At 45.6% G+C, this 13,566-nt stretch overlaps 4 protein-coding genes across 4 annotated transcripts; 3 read left to right on the top strand and 1 right to left on the bottom strand.

The window, feature by feature from the left end:
* Window positions 1-173: 173 nt before the first annotated feature.
* On the top strand, window positions 174-2,223 carry H6S33_005173 (uncharacterized protein; the record flags this gene model as incomplete). The annotated part of the gene is made up of 6 exons (XM_044836530.1): window positions 174-412; window positions 487-730; window positions 785-1,513; window positions 1,570-1,651; window positions 1,714-1,987; window positions 2,049-2,223. The coding sequence occupies 6 exons, from the start codon at window positions 174-176 to the stop codon at window positions 2,221-2,223; spliced, it is 1,743 nt and encodes a 580-aa protein (XP_044690386.1).
* Window positions 2,224-2,641: 418 nt separating this feature from the next.
* On the top strand, window positions 2,642-5,988 carry H6S33_005172 (uncharacterized protein; the record flags this gene model as incomplete). The annotated part of the gene is made up of 7 exons (XM_044836529.1): window positions 2,642-2,829; window positions 2,900-3,017; window positions 3,094-3,941; window positions 4,009-4,678; window positions 4,739-4,856; window positions 4,915-5,612; window positions 5,665-5,988. The coding sequence occupies 7 exons, from the start codon at window positions 2,642-2,644 to the stop codon at window positions 5,986-5,988; spliced, it is 2,964 nt and encodes a 987-aa protein (XP_044690385.1).
* Window positions 5,989-6,645: 657 nt separating this feature from the next.
* H6S33_005171 (uncharacterized protein) lies at window positions 6,646-10,107 on the top strand (the record flags this gene model as incomplete). The annotated part of the gene is made up of 10 exons (XM_044836528.1): window positions 6,646-6,665; window positions 6,730-6,872; window positions 6,932-6,967; window positions 7,025-7,123; window positions 7,178-7,244; window positions 7,299-7,449; window positions 7,504-8,166; window positions 8,242-9,439; window positions 9,496-9,747; window positions 9,797-10,107. The coding sequence occupies 10 exons, from the start codon at window positions 6,646-6,648 to the stop codon at window positions 10,105-10,107; spliced, it is 2,940 nt and encodes a 979-aa protein (XP_044690384.1).
* Window positions 10,108-11,255: 1,148 nt separating this feature from the next.
* H6S33_005170 (uncharacterized protein) lies at window positions 11,256-13,566 on the bottom strand (the record flags this gene model as incomplete). The annotated part of the gene is made up of 4 exons (XM_044836527.1): window positions 11,256-11,470; window positions 11,516-12,104; window positions 12,175-12,366; window positions 12,445-13,566. 4 exons carry the CDS (start codon window positions 13,564-13,566, stop codon window positions 11,256-11,258), a joined length of 2,118 nt encoding a protein of 705 aa, XP_044690383.1.

Below are 13,566 nucleotides of genomic sequence, written 5' to 3'. Positions count from 1 at the left end.
TGATTAAAGGAGGGGTTGAATCACTGAGGGGTGTGAAGTGATGTTCTAATTTTTTTGGTGATTTGTGCATCACGTGATCGTATAATCTTGGCATGGTAACAAGTCCAACGGTCACTAAAATGTATTCAACCTTTGGCATCCTCAAAAATTAAGAACTTCCTCCGTTTTTCTCGATGTCGGACAACAATGAGACTTCGAATTCAGCTGTGGCAGCTTGCCCGCCAAACCCTTCCCAGATATCCTCCAGCGAGGGCGGCCATGACAAGAAAACTAACGACAACCACGACAGAAACCGACGTGGTAGCGGCAGAAGCCGGGGAAGAGGTGGTGGCAGAGGTCGGAATGGCAGCTGGACTGATAAACCGAATAGAGAGAAACGGGCTCGCGATGACCAAGGAAGAGCCGCTTACAAGTATGTTTGAGGTGTTCGTTTCCCTTCAAATCTACAAAATCATCAAAAGCCTAACGGCAATAAATTTGAAATAGTCATAGCACCAAAAAACAGCGCTCCTATGGGCAAGGCACTGAGGAAAACAAAGTAGAAGGGTTAGATGAAGAAAAGGAAGAGAGAAAGCCCAAACGTAAGGTTGCAGTCCTTATCGGATATTGCGGAACCGGGTACAGAGGAATGCAGTTGAATCCACCGCATAAAACTATTGAAAGCGATATATTTGAAGCCTTTGTCAAAGCTGGCGCAATATCAAGAGCCAATTCCAATGATCCAAAGAAGGTATATCCATACTCCGATGCAGATTCGATACAGAAGGAGAACTGACCGTTGTAGTCATCCCTTGTTCGTTGCGCACGTACAGACAAAGGCGTCCATGCTGCTGGAAATGTAATCTCTTTGAAGCTCATAATTGAGGACCCTGATATAGTGCAGAAGATTAACGCCGAACTTCCCGAACAAATCCGTGTATGGGGAATCCTACGCACCCTTGGCTCTTTCAGCTGCTACCAAAAGTGTGATAGCAGGAAATACGAATACCTTCTTCCGACCCATTGTTTTCTACCACCGCACCCAAAAACATTCCTTGCACAAAAACTCAGAAGCATTGCCGAGAAAGAAGGAGATCTTGAAGGCTTACTTGAGAGGCAAAAGGAAGTTGATGGATGGTGGGATGAAGTCGATGACAAGGTCAGGAAGCAACTCAAAGATGAAGACCCGGAATTATTCAAGAAGGCCATGTATGAAGAAAGCGAGTCGGACAAAGAAGTCGTGCTGGGTAATGATGGGCGGCTCAGAAGCAGGTCTCCAGACGTAGACATAAACATGGGACCCATGGAGATTGAGGGAAAAATCAAGAGCGAGGCGGAAAAGGTTGAGGAATTGCGCTATAAGATTAGGGCTGTCCATCGAGTAGAAAAGAGGGCATACCGGATATCCCAGGAGCGCCTGGCGAGAGTCAGGGAGGCGTTTAAGGCCTACGAAGGCACTAAAAACTTCCACAATTATACTATTAATAAAACCTTCTATGAGGCAAGCTCTAAGAGGCATATCAAGTCCTTTGAGGTAAGTTCGTTATATGTTCTTATCTTTTACAGATTTGTACTAACCAAGCCGTTAAGGTCTTGGATCCGATCATCATTAATGACACAGAATGGGTATCTCTGCGAGTCCATGGTCAATCTTTTATGATGCACCAGATCAGTAAGTGCAGTTCGCTTCGTGACCTACCATTGCCCATCCTAATAATAGAACCATGAAAACAGGGAAAATGGTCGGTATGGCAATGATGGTTGTCCGCACAGGCTGCCCTATTGAACGTATCGAGCAAACTTTCAGATCTAGAAAAATCACCATTCCTAAAGCACCAAGTTTAGGGCTTCTTCTTGAGTATCCCGTCTTCGAAAGCTACAACAAGAGTGCTGTAGAAGCACATTCTCGAGAGCCGATTAACTTCACTTTATATTCGAAGGAGATTGATGCGTTCCGCGAGAAAATGATCTACTCTAAACTTTTCGAGGATGAAAGAAATGGCAATATGTAAGGATCCAACACTCCATGTTTATAAACGAGTTGCGTGTATTGATGCCTTTCTCTTTAGATACACTGGATTCGTCCACTTTTTAGACTCATTTAAGAGCCCACATTTCACCTACTTATCTTCTACAGGGTTCAAAGCTCTTGATGAAGAGCTTGAAGCACAAAGAAATATTAATGATGAGATGGTGGCTGATTCCGAGGATGAAGATGCTGGGTCTGATGCTGAAGCTGGTTAAACTTGGAGGATCAAAAAAATACCAAGGGCCATAGAGCAATGTAATTTATAGAAACCTCTCAAAATTCATCGTGCTCTATCTTGGGGTGAGAATCGTCAGATTCGTGAGCCATAAAAAAAGGAAAGAAAAGAGAGATAAGAGAGGAGCTTATACTACTGAGTTCTTTCCCACAAATAAATTTCCCTTGTTATATCTCTGCTTTTTCCGTGTCTCTTGGCTGCGGTTATCCATAGGTGACGGTAATGATCATGGCGCGTTATCAGATCCTAATCTTGAGGGTTGTGCCAAGGCAACGGATCACGTGCCTTCACCGAAGGCTCTCGCGTCGACCCTTGGCTTGAAATCAACCAGCGTTTGTTTGCACAGAATACCCAACACTCCGCGACTTCCCTCGCATCCTTGAACCGCGATAACCATCATGGCTGCTACGGAACCTACAAACCACGTCTCCTCACTTTTCAGCTCGCTGTTAGAGCAATCGCGAAAACTTCGGCAGGAAACGGATAATGATGGACTAGAAACCGTCCAGCTTGGATTGAACGAGCTCGAGAGGAGGGCCAAGGACCTGAAGAAGACCCGCGAAGGGGCGCAAACCGATGCAAGAGCGTATGTGCTCTTCTGAACGAAGCTCTGTGGAACTGAAAGTGAAGCTGACACTGACATGATTTGGTCTTAGGCATTATTTGTTGGCTGCTGGTGGGATTAACACGGATGAGGCTTTGCGCGACCTGGACTCTATAGATTTCCAGAACGCTTATGAGCCATCTACAATACGAGTTGACACCGATATCGATGTGCGTATTCTTTTGGGCGTCCCGTGATAACCGCTACAAGAATATACATTGCTAAACCACAGGAACTTTTAAACAGACCTATCTCCGCAACCGGAGAGAACAAAATGTGATGTCTTCGATCGAAGACGGAATGCGTCGGACATCTCGAGATTTTGATGCTTTTGTCGCCAAGAATGTTACAATAGAATGGGAGGCTCAAAAGCAGCGTATCTTCGAACACTTCGGTCTTACGCCGCGAAATGCTACAGCTCCAAGTGCTACAGCAGATCTCGGCCACAATACATTTAATGGGGGTCTCAGCGCATTTGGTGCCTCTTCATTCGGCGTCTCTTCTTTTGGCCGTTCCAAATTGGGGCAGTCGTTTGGGCCTGGCGTTGCTGGTAGAGGGAGCGTTTGGGCAAAGTCTACAATGGGCACTAGTGTTTTGGGCAGACCAACAGCTGCTAATACTACCGGGGCTTCTGCTGCGAAATTGTTCACGGATGTTGATCCTGCTCGACAGAATGATATGAGTAGGCAAGTGCAGCTTAGACAAAAGCAGTTTTCGGCTGCTGTCAAACGTTTGAATGAAGTCAGATTAGAGAATGGTGCTGATGGCGGAATCTATCCTGTCATGAAAGTCTTTGGCGATATCACCGGGGCTTCTGGAAATGATATGGTAGGCTCTATAGACTCATCCGGAGGTGGTGGTGCGTCAAAAGCTTACAAAGAACTGGAACAGTTGACCTTACAACTTTACGATTCCTGGAAACTACTAGGATCCATAACCAACGAATCTGACATCCGCGATGGGAATCCCTTTGGCGGCCCCCATGAAAGGCAGTTTATGAAAGACTATATTCTCAATACTTCTCCTGATAGTGCCGAGGCTTCCAGAATGCGGAAGACTGTTCAAAAGGGAGCTAGACGGTTCCTAGAAAAACAGTATGTTTCTCTCTGTTTACACCTCCTATCTATCCCTTTTTCTCACGAGTTTCTCACACGGCTGTAGATTCTTAGAAATGGTTGAGCGTTCAATTGCCGAGAACCCCCAGATCGCCAAAGTCGGCGGTATTCCTTCAGTGTTCCACAAGTTCAGAGGTTACATCAACGTTAAACTAGCTAACAATAAAGACCTACCTGAATGGGACCTTAAAAACTTTGATTACGTATCTGATGTCCCCTGCTGGGCAATTATATTTTACCTTCTCCGCGCCGGCTTTCTAGAGGAAGCAGACGAATTTGTTAGGCAGAACCAACAGTCATTCCAGAAACTTGATCGAAGCTTCCCTACATATCTTCATGCTTACTGTTCGGCGGGCGATGAACGGCGCTTGCCTAGGAACTTGCTTGACAGGATCCAGGGTGAGTACAATAACCGTGTTCGGCATTCGGAAGACACCAAAGACATCTTTAAGCCGGCAGTTTACAAAATAATTGGAAGATGCGATCTTTCTAAAAGATCTGTACCAAATGTTATGCCAACCGCGGAGGACTGGATGTGGCTACAACTTGTGTTGGCTAGGGAGATTGACAAAACGACCGAGCCGGCGCACGAGGTCTTTACTTTGATAGATCTTCAAAAGGGAGTTCTTCAGTTTGGCGCAAAGCATTTCTCACAGAAAGGAAGCAATGTTGGGCTGTACTTCCAAATGTTAATGATGTCTGGCTTATTTGAAGATGTCAGTGATTTCATTCCTACAACTCTTTTCCTCAGAAAAATATGACTAACCAAAATTTAGGCTGTCCACTATTTATATTCATTCCAATACGTGGATGGTGTTCATTTTGCAATTGCGCTCACATATTATGGTCTCCTAAGACCAACTTCGAACCCCGCAAGTGTGGGTGGAGAATTGCGTAAGAGCTTATCCATTTTTCTTATAATCTTACCTAGAAATAACTAATTTGACCCCAGTCACCCTTGGTCAAAACGGAGAGAGGCAAATCAACTTCCCCCGCCTAATTGGCTATTACACGAACGATTTCCGTACACCTAATGCCGAGGAAGCTGTCGACTATATCAGCCTTCTCTGTCTCAATGCCGATCTTCCTGCACCCACTGGACCAAACCATATCACAATTTGTCACGAATCTCTCCGTGAGCTCGTTCTTGATACCAAAGAATTTACCAAGCTTCTTGGTGATGTTCGTGCAGATGGGACTCGCGAGAAAGGAGCAATAGAGAAGCGAATGAGACTCATCAAGCTTACCGATCAGCGTGAATATCTTCGAACGATTACCGAACAAGCTGCTGTTCAGGCAGATGATGATGGTAGGGCCAACGACGCTGTCTTATTATACCACCTTGCGGAGGACTACGATACAGTTCTCCAAATTGTCAACAAGAATCTCTCGGACTATATCGCGAGCGAGGAGGCTCCAATACGTTACCAAGATCCTACAGCGGCCAGTGGACTGTTGAACTCTAGCCTGAGTCTGACAAGCGTAGAGGATCCAGTGCAACTGGCTCAAAACATGCTTCAGATGTATGCGGCTAATGTATCTGTGTACACTAAGATTGAATTGAGAAATAGGGAGGCTTGCGGTTTCCTACTTCGTATCGCAGAAGCCAAAAAACTATTTGCAAATGGCGACTGGGAGTCCTGTTTAGTCGTAAGTAATCCTTTTCCGGCATATGAAATCACTTTACTTATTGCATAAACAGACAATCGAAGGTTTCGATATAATCCCTCTCGATCCCCGCGTAGACGTCGGATCCATCCGTCGGGCCGCTCAAAACTTCAGCACCCTTCACGAAACCGTCTCTCGAAATATCGGCCTCCTACTTAAGATGGTAGTCGAGTGCTGCCATCGTCTGAGCATAGATATCAGGAATAGCTTATTTGCCGATGCGAGCAGAGACCAGAAGTTGGTGGAGCTAAAGGCTAGGACGAAATGTGCAATGATTTATGCCGGAATGATTCAATACAAGCTACCGGCAGATGTGTATGAGTTTATCAATAGTCGGGATGTTACAGACGGGTTTTAGACAAGGCGAATTAGTTGATGGGGAACGGATTCTTTTAATATATCTCATTTGGTTTGCTTTGCTGGGAAAATTGCAGTGTTTGAGTATTTGTGGTTGCAGTTACGTCGGTTCAATTGCAGAAAATAAAAAGTATGATTTCTTTATTGAGAATGACCGTGGCTCAATGTCCCTGGGAGGGCGGAGGTCTAGACCCAATTCCCAACTGTGAAGACCGTCCCCAGAATTTAATCCTTTGGAGGATGGTGTTGATCGCACTTCCAAGAATTTGTTATTTTTCCAAGACTACACGTAGGTATCCGATAGATACATGTATCGACAGCGACCGCGCTGTCCACTAAAGTCTCTATTAGCACTGGACCAGATTGGAATGCCAAGGCTCGAGTGACATGCCATGATGCGATGGACCAACCTCATATGTCGGATTAGTTTCTCACTAAAGACCTAGCAATGCAATTCCTTCAAAAAAGGTTTTTATTATATTTAGGAAAGACCAGTGGATCGTTTCGACCACGCATGGGGGATGTTTAGACTGAGGTGGGTGCCACGTTACCCTGCCTCGCATTCTCTCACGTGATGTGGAATCCTTTAGTGAGATTTCGTTGATGGCAACACGGGGAGTTCAGACACGAGATTATCAACGACCAACAAAACGACGCGATGGATGATCTTTATGACGAGTACATGCTTCTCTTTCTACTGTGCTAAAAGTTTGAGTAGTGCTTATATTGCCTTTCAATGCAGATTCGGTAACTTTATCGGCGAGGCTGTCGAGTCGGACGAGGAAGACCAGGGATCAGAGACAGGCGCGGATGCCTACGTTGACTACGATGATGCTTCGGTCGCAGGCCATGAGGGTGGTGATCAACAATTGATGGAGCTTGATGGTATGTTGAGCTTTATAGGAAGGCTGGGTAAAGGAGGAACCATGCTGACGGTAGAACAGACGAAGGTCCATCAAACGCGGTTGTGCTCCACGAAGGTCAGATTCAATTTTAGTCCAAGAAGAAAGCGCTCGCAAGTACTGATGTTTATAAAGACAAGCAATACTATCCGACCGCCGCGCAAACATATGGCGCAGATGTAGAAGCTATGGTTGAAGAGGAGGATGCACAACCTTTGTCCGAACCCATTATAGGTAGGTTCTCTGCTCGCTGTTCCATGACGCGATACCGACTGATCCGCTGAAAAGCTCCTATCAAGGTAAAGAAGTTTACTGTTGAGGAAACGGATCTTCCAAAGACCTATTTCTCTAGGGAGTGAGTAGTTTTCCAGGTTCATAAGTTCAAAGCTGGCAGAATTGACGGTTACAGGTTTATGATGGATCTTATGAGCTTCCCAGATCAAGTACGAAATATTGCACTAGTTGGACATCTACACCATGGAAAGACTGCATTCATGGATATGTTGGTGCTTGAAACTCACGATCTGGGTGCAAACACAGAAGGGAAGAAGGGCGAGCAAGTACTGAGTCCCACGATCTAGCTTTGCAGAACAAGGTATTGATACGATATTTAGCTCCGATACACAGATACCCATATTGTTGAGCGCGAGCGAGGTGTCTCAATCAAGTCTGCCCCTATGTCTCTCGTACTTCAATCCTCCAGGGGAAAATCTAGCCTTGTCAACATCATAGACACTCCCGGTCACGTTAATTTCGTCGATGAGGTTGCCTCTGCTATCCGCCTTGCAGATGGTATTGTTCTTGTAGTAGACGTTGTGGAAGGCGTCATGATCAACACGGAACAAATCATCAAATACGCTGTCTCCGAAAACATACCAATGACATTAGTATTGAACAAAGTCGACCGACTTATCCTAGAGCTTAAACTTCCGCCTACCGATGCATACTTCAAGCTGAAGCACACGATTGAGGAAGTAAACACAGTTATCGATAGTGCTGCTCCGGGCAGGAGTGAGAGTTTAAGATTATCGCCGGAGAAAGGAAATGTTTGCTTTGCAAGTGCTAGTATGGGGTGGTGCTTTTCATTATCCAGCTTTGCAAAGATGTATGCGGATACCTATGCGGGGGTCAATGTTTCGGATTTTGCAAAGCGGATGTGGGGGGATATTTTTTATAATCCAACAAGCAGGAAATTTACACGAAAATCTTTGGAGTCAAAAGCACGAAGAACCTTCGTTCATTTTATCCTCGAGCCATTATACAAATTATATGCTCATGTAAGTTGACATCTTGATCATCCTTGGATATATTTGCCCCTAATAATCCGAACTACAAAGCTAATTGAGCTCTAGACAATCGGAGAAAGTGCTTCTAGCCTAAAGGCAACCCTTGCAAATCTTGGTATATCTCTAAAACCTGCTCAGTACAAGCTAGACGCAAAAGTACTGCTAAAGCTGGTCTGTGAGCAATTTTTTGGCACCTCTACTGGTTTCGTGGATATGATCGTAGAGCACATCCCATCTGCTCTGGAGGGTGCAAAGGCCAAGGTTGAAAATACCTACACTGGACCACTCGATACAGACATCGTTGAATCTATGAATACCTGTAACGCTGATGGCCCATTGGTTATTCAAATCTCCAAACTATATCACACTAGCGAAGCCAACGACTTTCTCTCTTTTGGTCGTGTCATGAGCGGAACTGTAAATCCCAATATGCAAGTCCGTGTTCTTGGAGAAGGCTACACACTTGACGATGAGGAGGATATGGTTGTTGCTACAATCACTGATTGCTGGATCAATGAGACTCGATACAAGATTCCCATTAACGGTGTTCCTGCCGGGTGCTGGGTGCTATTGGGAGGCATCGATAATTCGATTGTTAAATCTGCCACAGTGGTCGCGCATAAGATGAACGATGATGCATATATCTTCCGCCCCATCAAACATTTTACAGAATCGGTGTTCAAGGTTGCTGTTGAGCCAGTGAACCCCTCCGAGCTGCCAAAAATGTTGGATGGCCTGCGAAAGATCAACAAGAGCTATCCCTTGATTGTCACCAAGGTTGAGGAATCAGGTGAGCATGTGATATTGGGGACTGGAGAACTGTACATGGACTGCGTCCTGCATGACCTACGGCGGATCTTCTCTGAGATGGAGCTTAAGGTATCCGATCCTGTCACACGCTTCTGTGAAACAGTTGTAGAGACCTCTGCGATCAAATGTTATGCGCAAACACCCAACAAAAAAAACAAGATCACTATGGTTGCAGAACCACTTGACCCGGGGATTGCAGAAGATATTGAAAGCGGGAAAGTATCCATTAAATGGCCTATCCGCAAAGTTGGAAAATACTTTGAGGAGAATTATGGCTGGGATCTGCTGGCCAGTCGAAGTATTTGGGCATTTGGTCCAGACGAGACGGGTCCCAATATCTTACAAGATGATACATTACCAAGTGAAGTTGATAAGAAGCTTTTGAACCAAGTGAGGGATAGCATTAGACAAGGATTTGCTTGGGGAACTAGAGAGGGGCCATTGTGCGAAGAGCGTAAGTAAAAGCCTTTTCCATTTTTCGGCTTCAACTCGTTCTAATTCTAGGAATAGCAATCCGAAATACAAGGTTCAAAATTATGGATGCCACTCTCGCATCAGAAGCTATCTACCGTGGTGGTGGGCAGATCATTCCTACGGCGCGTAGGGCTTGTTACTCCTCGTTTCTCATGGCTTCCCCAAGACTTATGGAGCCAGTATACTCGTGCTCCATGACAGCACCTGCGGATTCCGTGTCTGCTCTTTATACAGTGTTGGCGAAGCGAAGAGGTCACGTTTTAACTGATGGGCCCATCGCTGGTACACGTAAGCATCATCATTTCTCTTCTTTATCTGCGCCACTAACAACGCCTAGCACTCTATCTCGTCAAGGGTCTCATTCCCGTCATTGATTCATTCGGTTTCGAGACTGATCTCCGAATTCATACACAAGGGCAAGCGTTCTGCTCCCTCGTGTTTGACCGTTGGAACATTGTCCCCGGAGACCCCCTTGATAAGGAGGTGAAGCTACGGCCATTGGAGCCCGCATCTGCACAGGCCATGGCTAGAGATCTCACCCTCAAGACGCGTAGAAGAAAAGGTTTGAGTGAGGATGTGACAATTGCAAAATTTTTAGAGCCAGAATTGCACGCAATGATCGAGAGCTCGGGGCTTTTGGATGGTTAATCTACTTTCTTTTTCTTCAGTCGCTGGATTGGTAATCGGTAGGAAGGTAAAGAAGTGGGTGTAAAATAGTGTGAGGGGTTGATCGAGTAATATCTGTTGCATTGCTACCAATTTGTTAGAAAAGCTCGAGGGATCATGGACTTAACAATATGAATGTATCGTGCACAAAATTGAGTTATTGTGCCCTAGATAGGCTGCTGCTTCTTGGGTGATATTTTACTGCGGTTTCTGTGGATGTATAAATTGGTGGCCCGCGGGTAACGTTTTACCGTAACTCGCACTCGCTGGTTAAATTCAATGGTTCTTAACTAATTGACGCTGAAGCCAGGGGTGGGAGCAGTGATGAGAAACTCAACATGGTAGGGACGCTATTGATGGTTAGTAATAATCATGAAAGTCATGCTTCACGCTCTATTTCGTTGTGATTACTCATTCTGGTTTGTTTTCTCTCGCCTTATGAGAGTGGGTGGTACATCTCACATCATACAATAATAAGTAAAAAAGTCCAGTGTCGCAACGTAACAAAGCCCTACCAACCCACTACCGCACTCTATAGCTTCCAATGATGGAATAAATGGTCGATAAATTAATTTTAGACCTTACCCAAGATTTCAGATTTCTGAGTTAATCGATTGCACGGTTTGGAGTAAGAACATTAATTACAATGCGGCTTTGCCTTTAGATAGAAGAGGCTTGGCATCCGAGTCATATTTCATGATTCAACTAAAGATCCCTTGGTATGTATACCGGGCGTGTCTAAGCCTTTGTTTATAAATTTACCTCCCTGAGTCGGGCCAGGGTTTCTTGGCATCAGGTTTTCTCTAACCACATCCATATATTCAAGCAAAAATGCTCACATAATCTAACGAGTTTGGTCTCTATAGTACCACAATTCGGGGTTTATATGGGCAGAAAAAACGTTTAAGCCAAATTATAAAGATTCCAAAGATCTTCTTGAATTAAAGTTTAGTAGTAAATAGTTAGTTAACTATAGTTAGTACCCCAAGTTGGCGCAGTATATCTGACAGCAGTGAGAGATACCACAACTCCAAATACTCCTAAAAGGAAATTCATACCTAACTCAAACACTATTAATCACCCTATTGTAGGAGCCCTCAAAAATTTGAGTAACTATAAGTAAGTATGCCTTAGGCAAACTCCTTCTTTAACTTCCACTTCTTAATATCACCCTCTCTACTTCCGAACTGTTTCAACCTCTGCGCCAGTGCTGACACATCCTTGGTTCCAGCTTTTATTCTGGACCTGAATGCCTCCGTTATATCCTTGCTGCTAACACCCTCTGGGTCCGCGCGAAGGACTGCGATAATTTCTTCATCTGTGATGGGAAGGTCCGGGGCGGTATCTTTTGATATTAGCTTTGCTAATTAAACAGATACACAACACTTACTAGTAGATGGAGACGGCGATTTTAATACAGTAGGGCTAGCACTATTTGTATTCTTTTGTTCTGGCACTGATATGGTGTTGTCTGGCACAACCTTATTCTGGCGCCTACGCTTAAGCAATCCGCTAGGTTTTTGAGGTTTTGCGGGTTCCGGGGAGCGAGGTCGCTTCTTCACATTCGCCCTTGGCTGGGGGGCGGGAGAAATAAGCGGCGAGTTAATGCTGGGATTTGGCGCTAGATCATTGCATCTGCGCTTTGTGGATTTCTGAGACTCCGGAGAGCGGGATCTTTTTCGGGATTTGACTTCGTTTCGAACGGACTTTGAGACGGCGTGCGGGATAAGAGCTGGCGTGGCCGGTGCAGAGGTAGGAATATCGTCAGCAGGAGACTCTCTCTTTTCAGCCTGCTTCTTTGCTTTCCGCTTTTCAGTTGCTCTTTTCGCTGTTTCTTTTTTTGCCTCTACTTTGCGTGCTTCCTCAGCTTCTTTTTCGGCGGCGGCCTTCTTCAGCTCTAGCTTCCATTTTTTAAATTCTTCGGCTTCGGCTTCGGAGTCAGAGTCGGAGTCGTTGTCGGAAGCAGAGAGGAGTTTGTTCTATGAAATGGTTTAGCGGGCTGGGGAAGTTTGGGGGTCGGGGTTAGCTAAGAGTTAGCTTGTTACTTACTAAATACGGATCTTCCTCGTCCGAGTCGTAAATGTAGTTTCCCTCGCGCCGTTTGAGAGCTTTGGAGACCTTCTTGCCGTGTGCTTTCAACAGCTTTTGACGCGTCTTCAGTTTTCTTCTTTCCTCGATAATGTCCTTTTCCGTGCGAGAGCCGAATACATTTGCAGAGAGTTGATCTTTGATGATACGTTTCTACAGAGACCAACTGTTAGTAAAGAAATAAAAGAAAGGGAAACTAATAGATATCGTTGATAAGAGAGGGGGGCCTACGGCAGCATCCTTAGCAGCTTCTTCGCCCTCATTCCCTTCCCCAAAGTCCCCGAGCAGTCCTCCTGCGTCATCATTATCAAATTGATCTTCGACGTTGAAGTCCAGTTCTTCGTTTCCTTGGTTACTCTCCTCCCTGCCCTTTACTGTCTTTATCTGCCTTTTTGGGACCAATGCCGCATTCTTAGCATATAATCTTTGCTCCTGCTTCGTGAGCTCCTCTGTATCCACAAATTCCTTCGGAACTTTCTTCGCCCACGATGGAAGTGCCGGCTCCTCGCCGCTCAACACCTTCTCTCCTGCCTTTATTTCCTTCTCTGTCATCTTATTGACTCTTTTCACTTTCGTAAAGCGATACCATTTTTCGACGGGTATCATACTAAAAGACCCTTGAACATGATCCATTTGTAGTACAACAAACTCGCCGTTGCTCATGGCGTGCTCTCTCTGCCCCTGCCACGTTTGCCCATTATCGGCATCCTCCAAAAACCATGGATACTCTTCCTCGTACCTCATCTTGCGGTTTGCCACTTGATCTGCGTTTGACTGCCTAACCTGTTGCGTCTTCTTCTCACCCTTTATCTTGAAATTATTCCTTCCTCCTCCGTCAGGCGCTACCTTGGACATCAACTCTTCACGCCGCCTTGCCTTCTCAGCCTTAAACTCAAGCATTTTTCGCTCCTCCTCGTCGACGGGTTTGGGAGTCTCTAATTTTGAGGCTTCCGCCTGATTTTTCCCTGCGAGAGGCGCTGTGGCATCACGCCTGTGGAGTCTAATTGGCTGCTTAAACGTTTCTGGGTCGGTGATATTGACGGTTTCTGGTACCATGATGACGTTCTTGCCTGTCTTGTCGGCTGGATCAGGGACCTCGACGAATTTGGGGTGTAAACGCATAACATGGTGACGATTCCCCGCTAGTATAGAGCTTTTGGTTGTGGTGAGGGTATAGCAGGTCCATTCTGTGCTGTCTTCGTAGTCGGGTTCCGGCTCTTCTTCAACTGGCTGCTGTTTAACTTTCGGTGGTGGAGCTCGACTCTGTGAGGGTACTGGAGGACGCCGTTGGGGAGGACGACTGCTTCGAAGAGGGTTGTAGGGCTCCTTGGCCTTGCGGTGGAGAGGATCCAT

Source organism: Morchella sextelata, assembly GCF_020137385.1.
Source record: "Morchella sextelata strain SCLS chromosome Unknown scls_19, whole genome shotgun sequence".
Lineage (NCBI taxonomy): Eukaryota > Fungi > Ascomycota > Pezizomycetes > Pezizales > Morchellaceae > Morchella > Morchella sextelata.
Note: the sequence above shows the minus strand (reverse complement) of the source record. Positions and strands in the feature narration are given on the sequence as shown.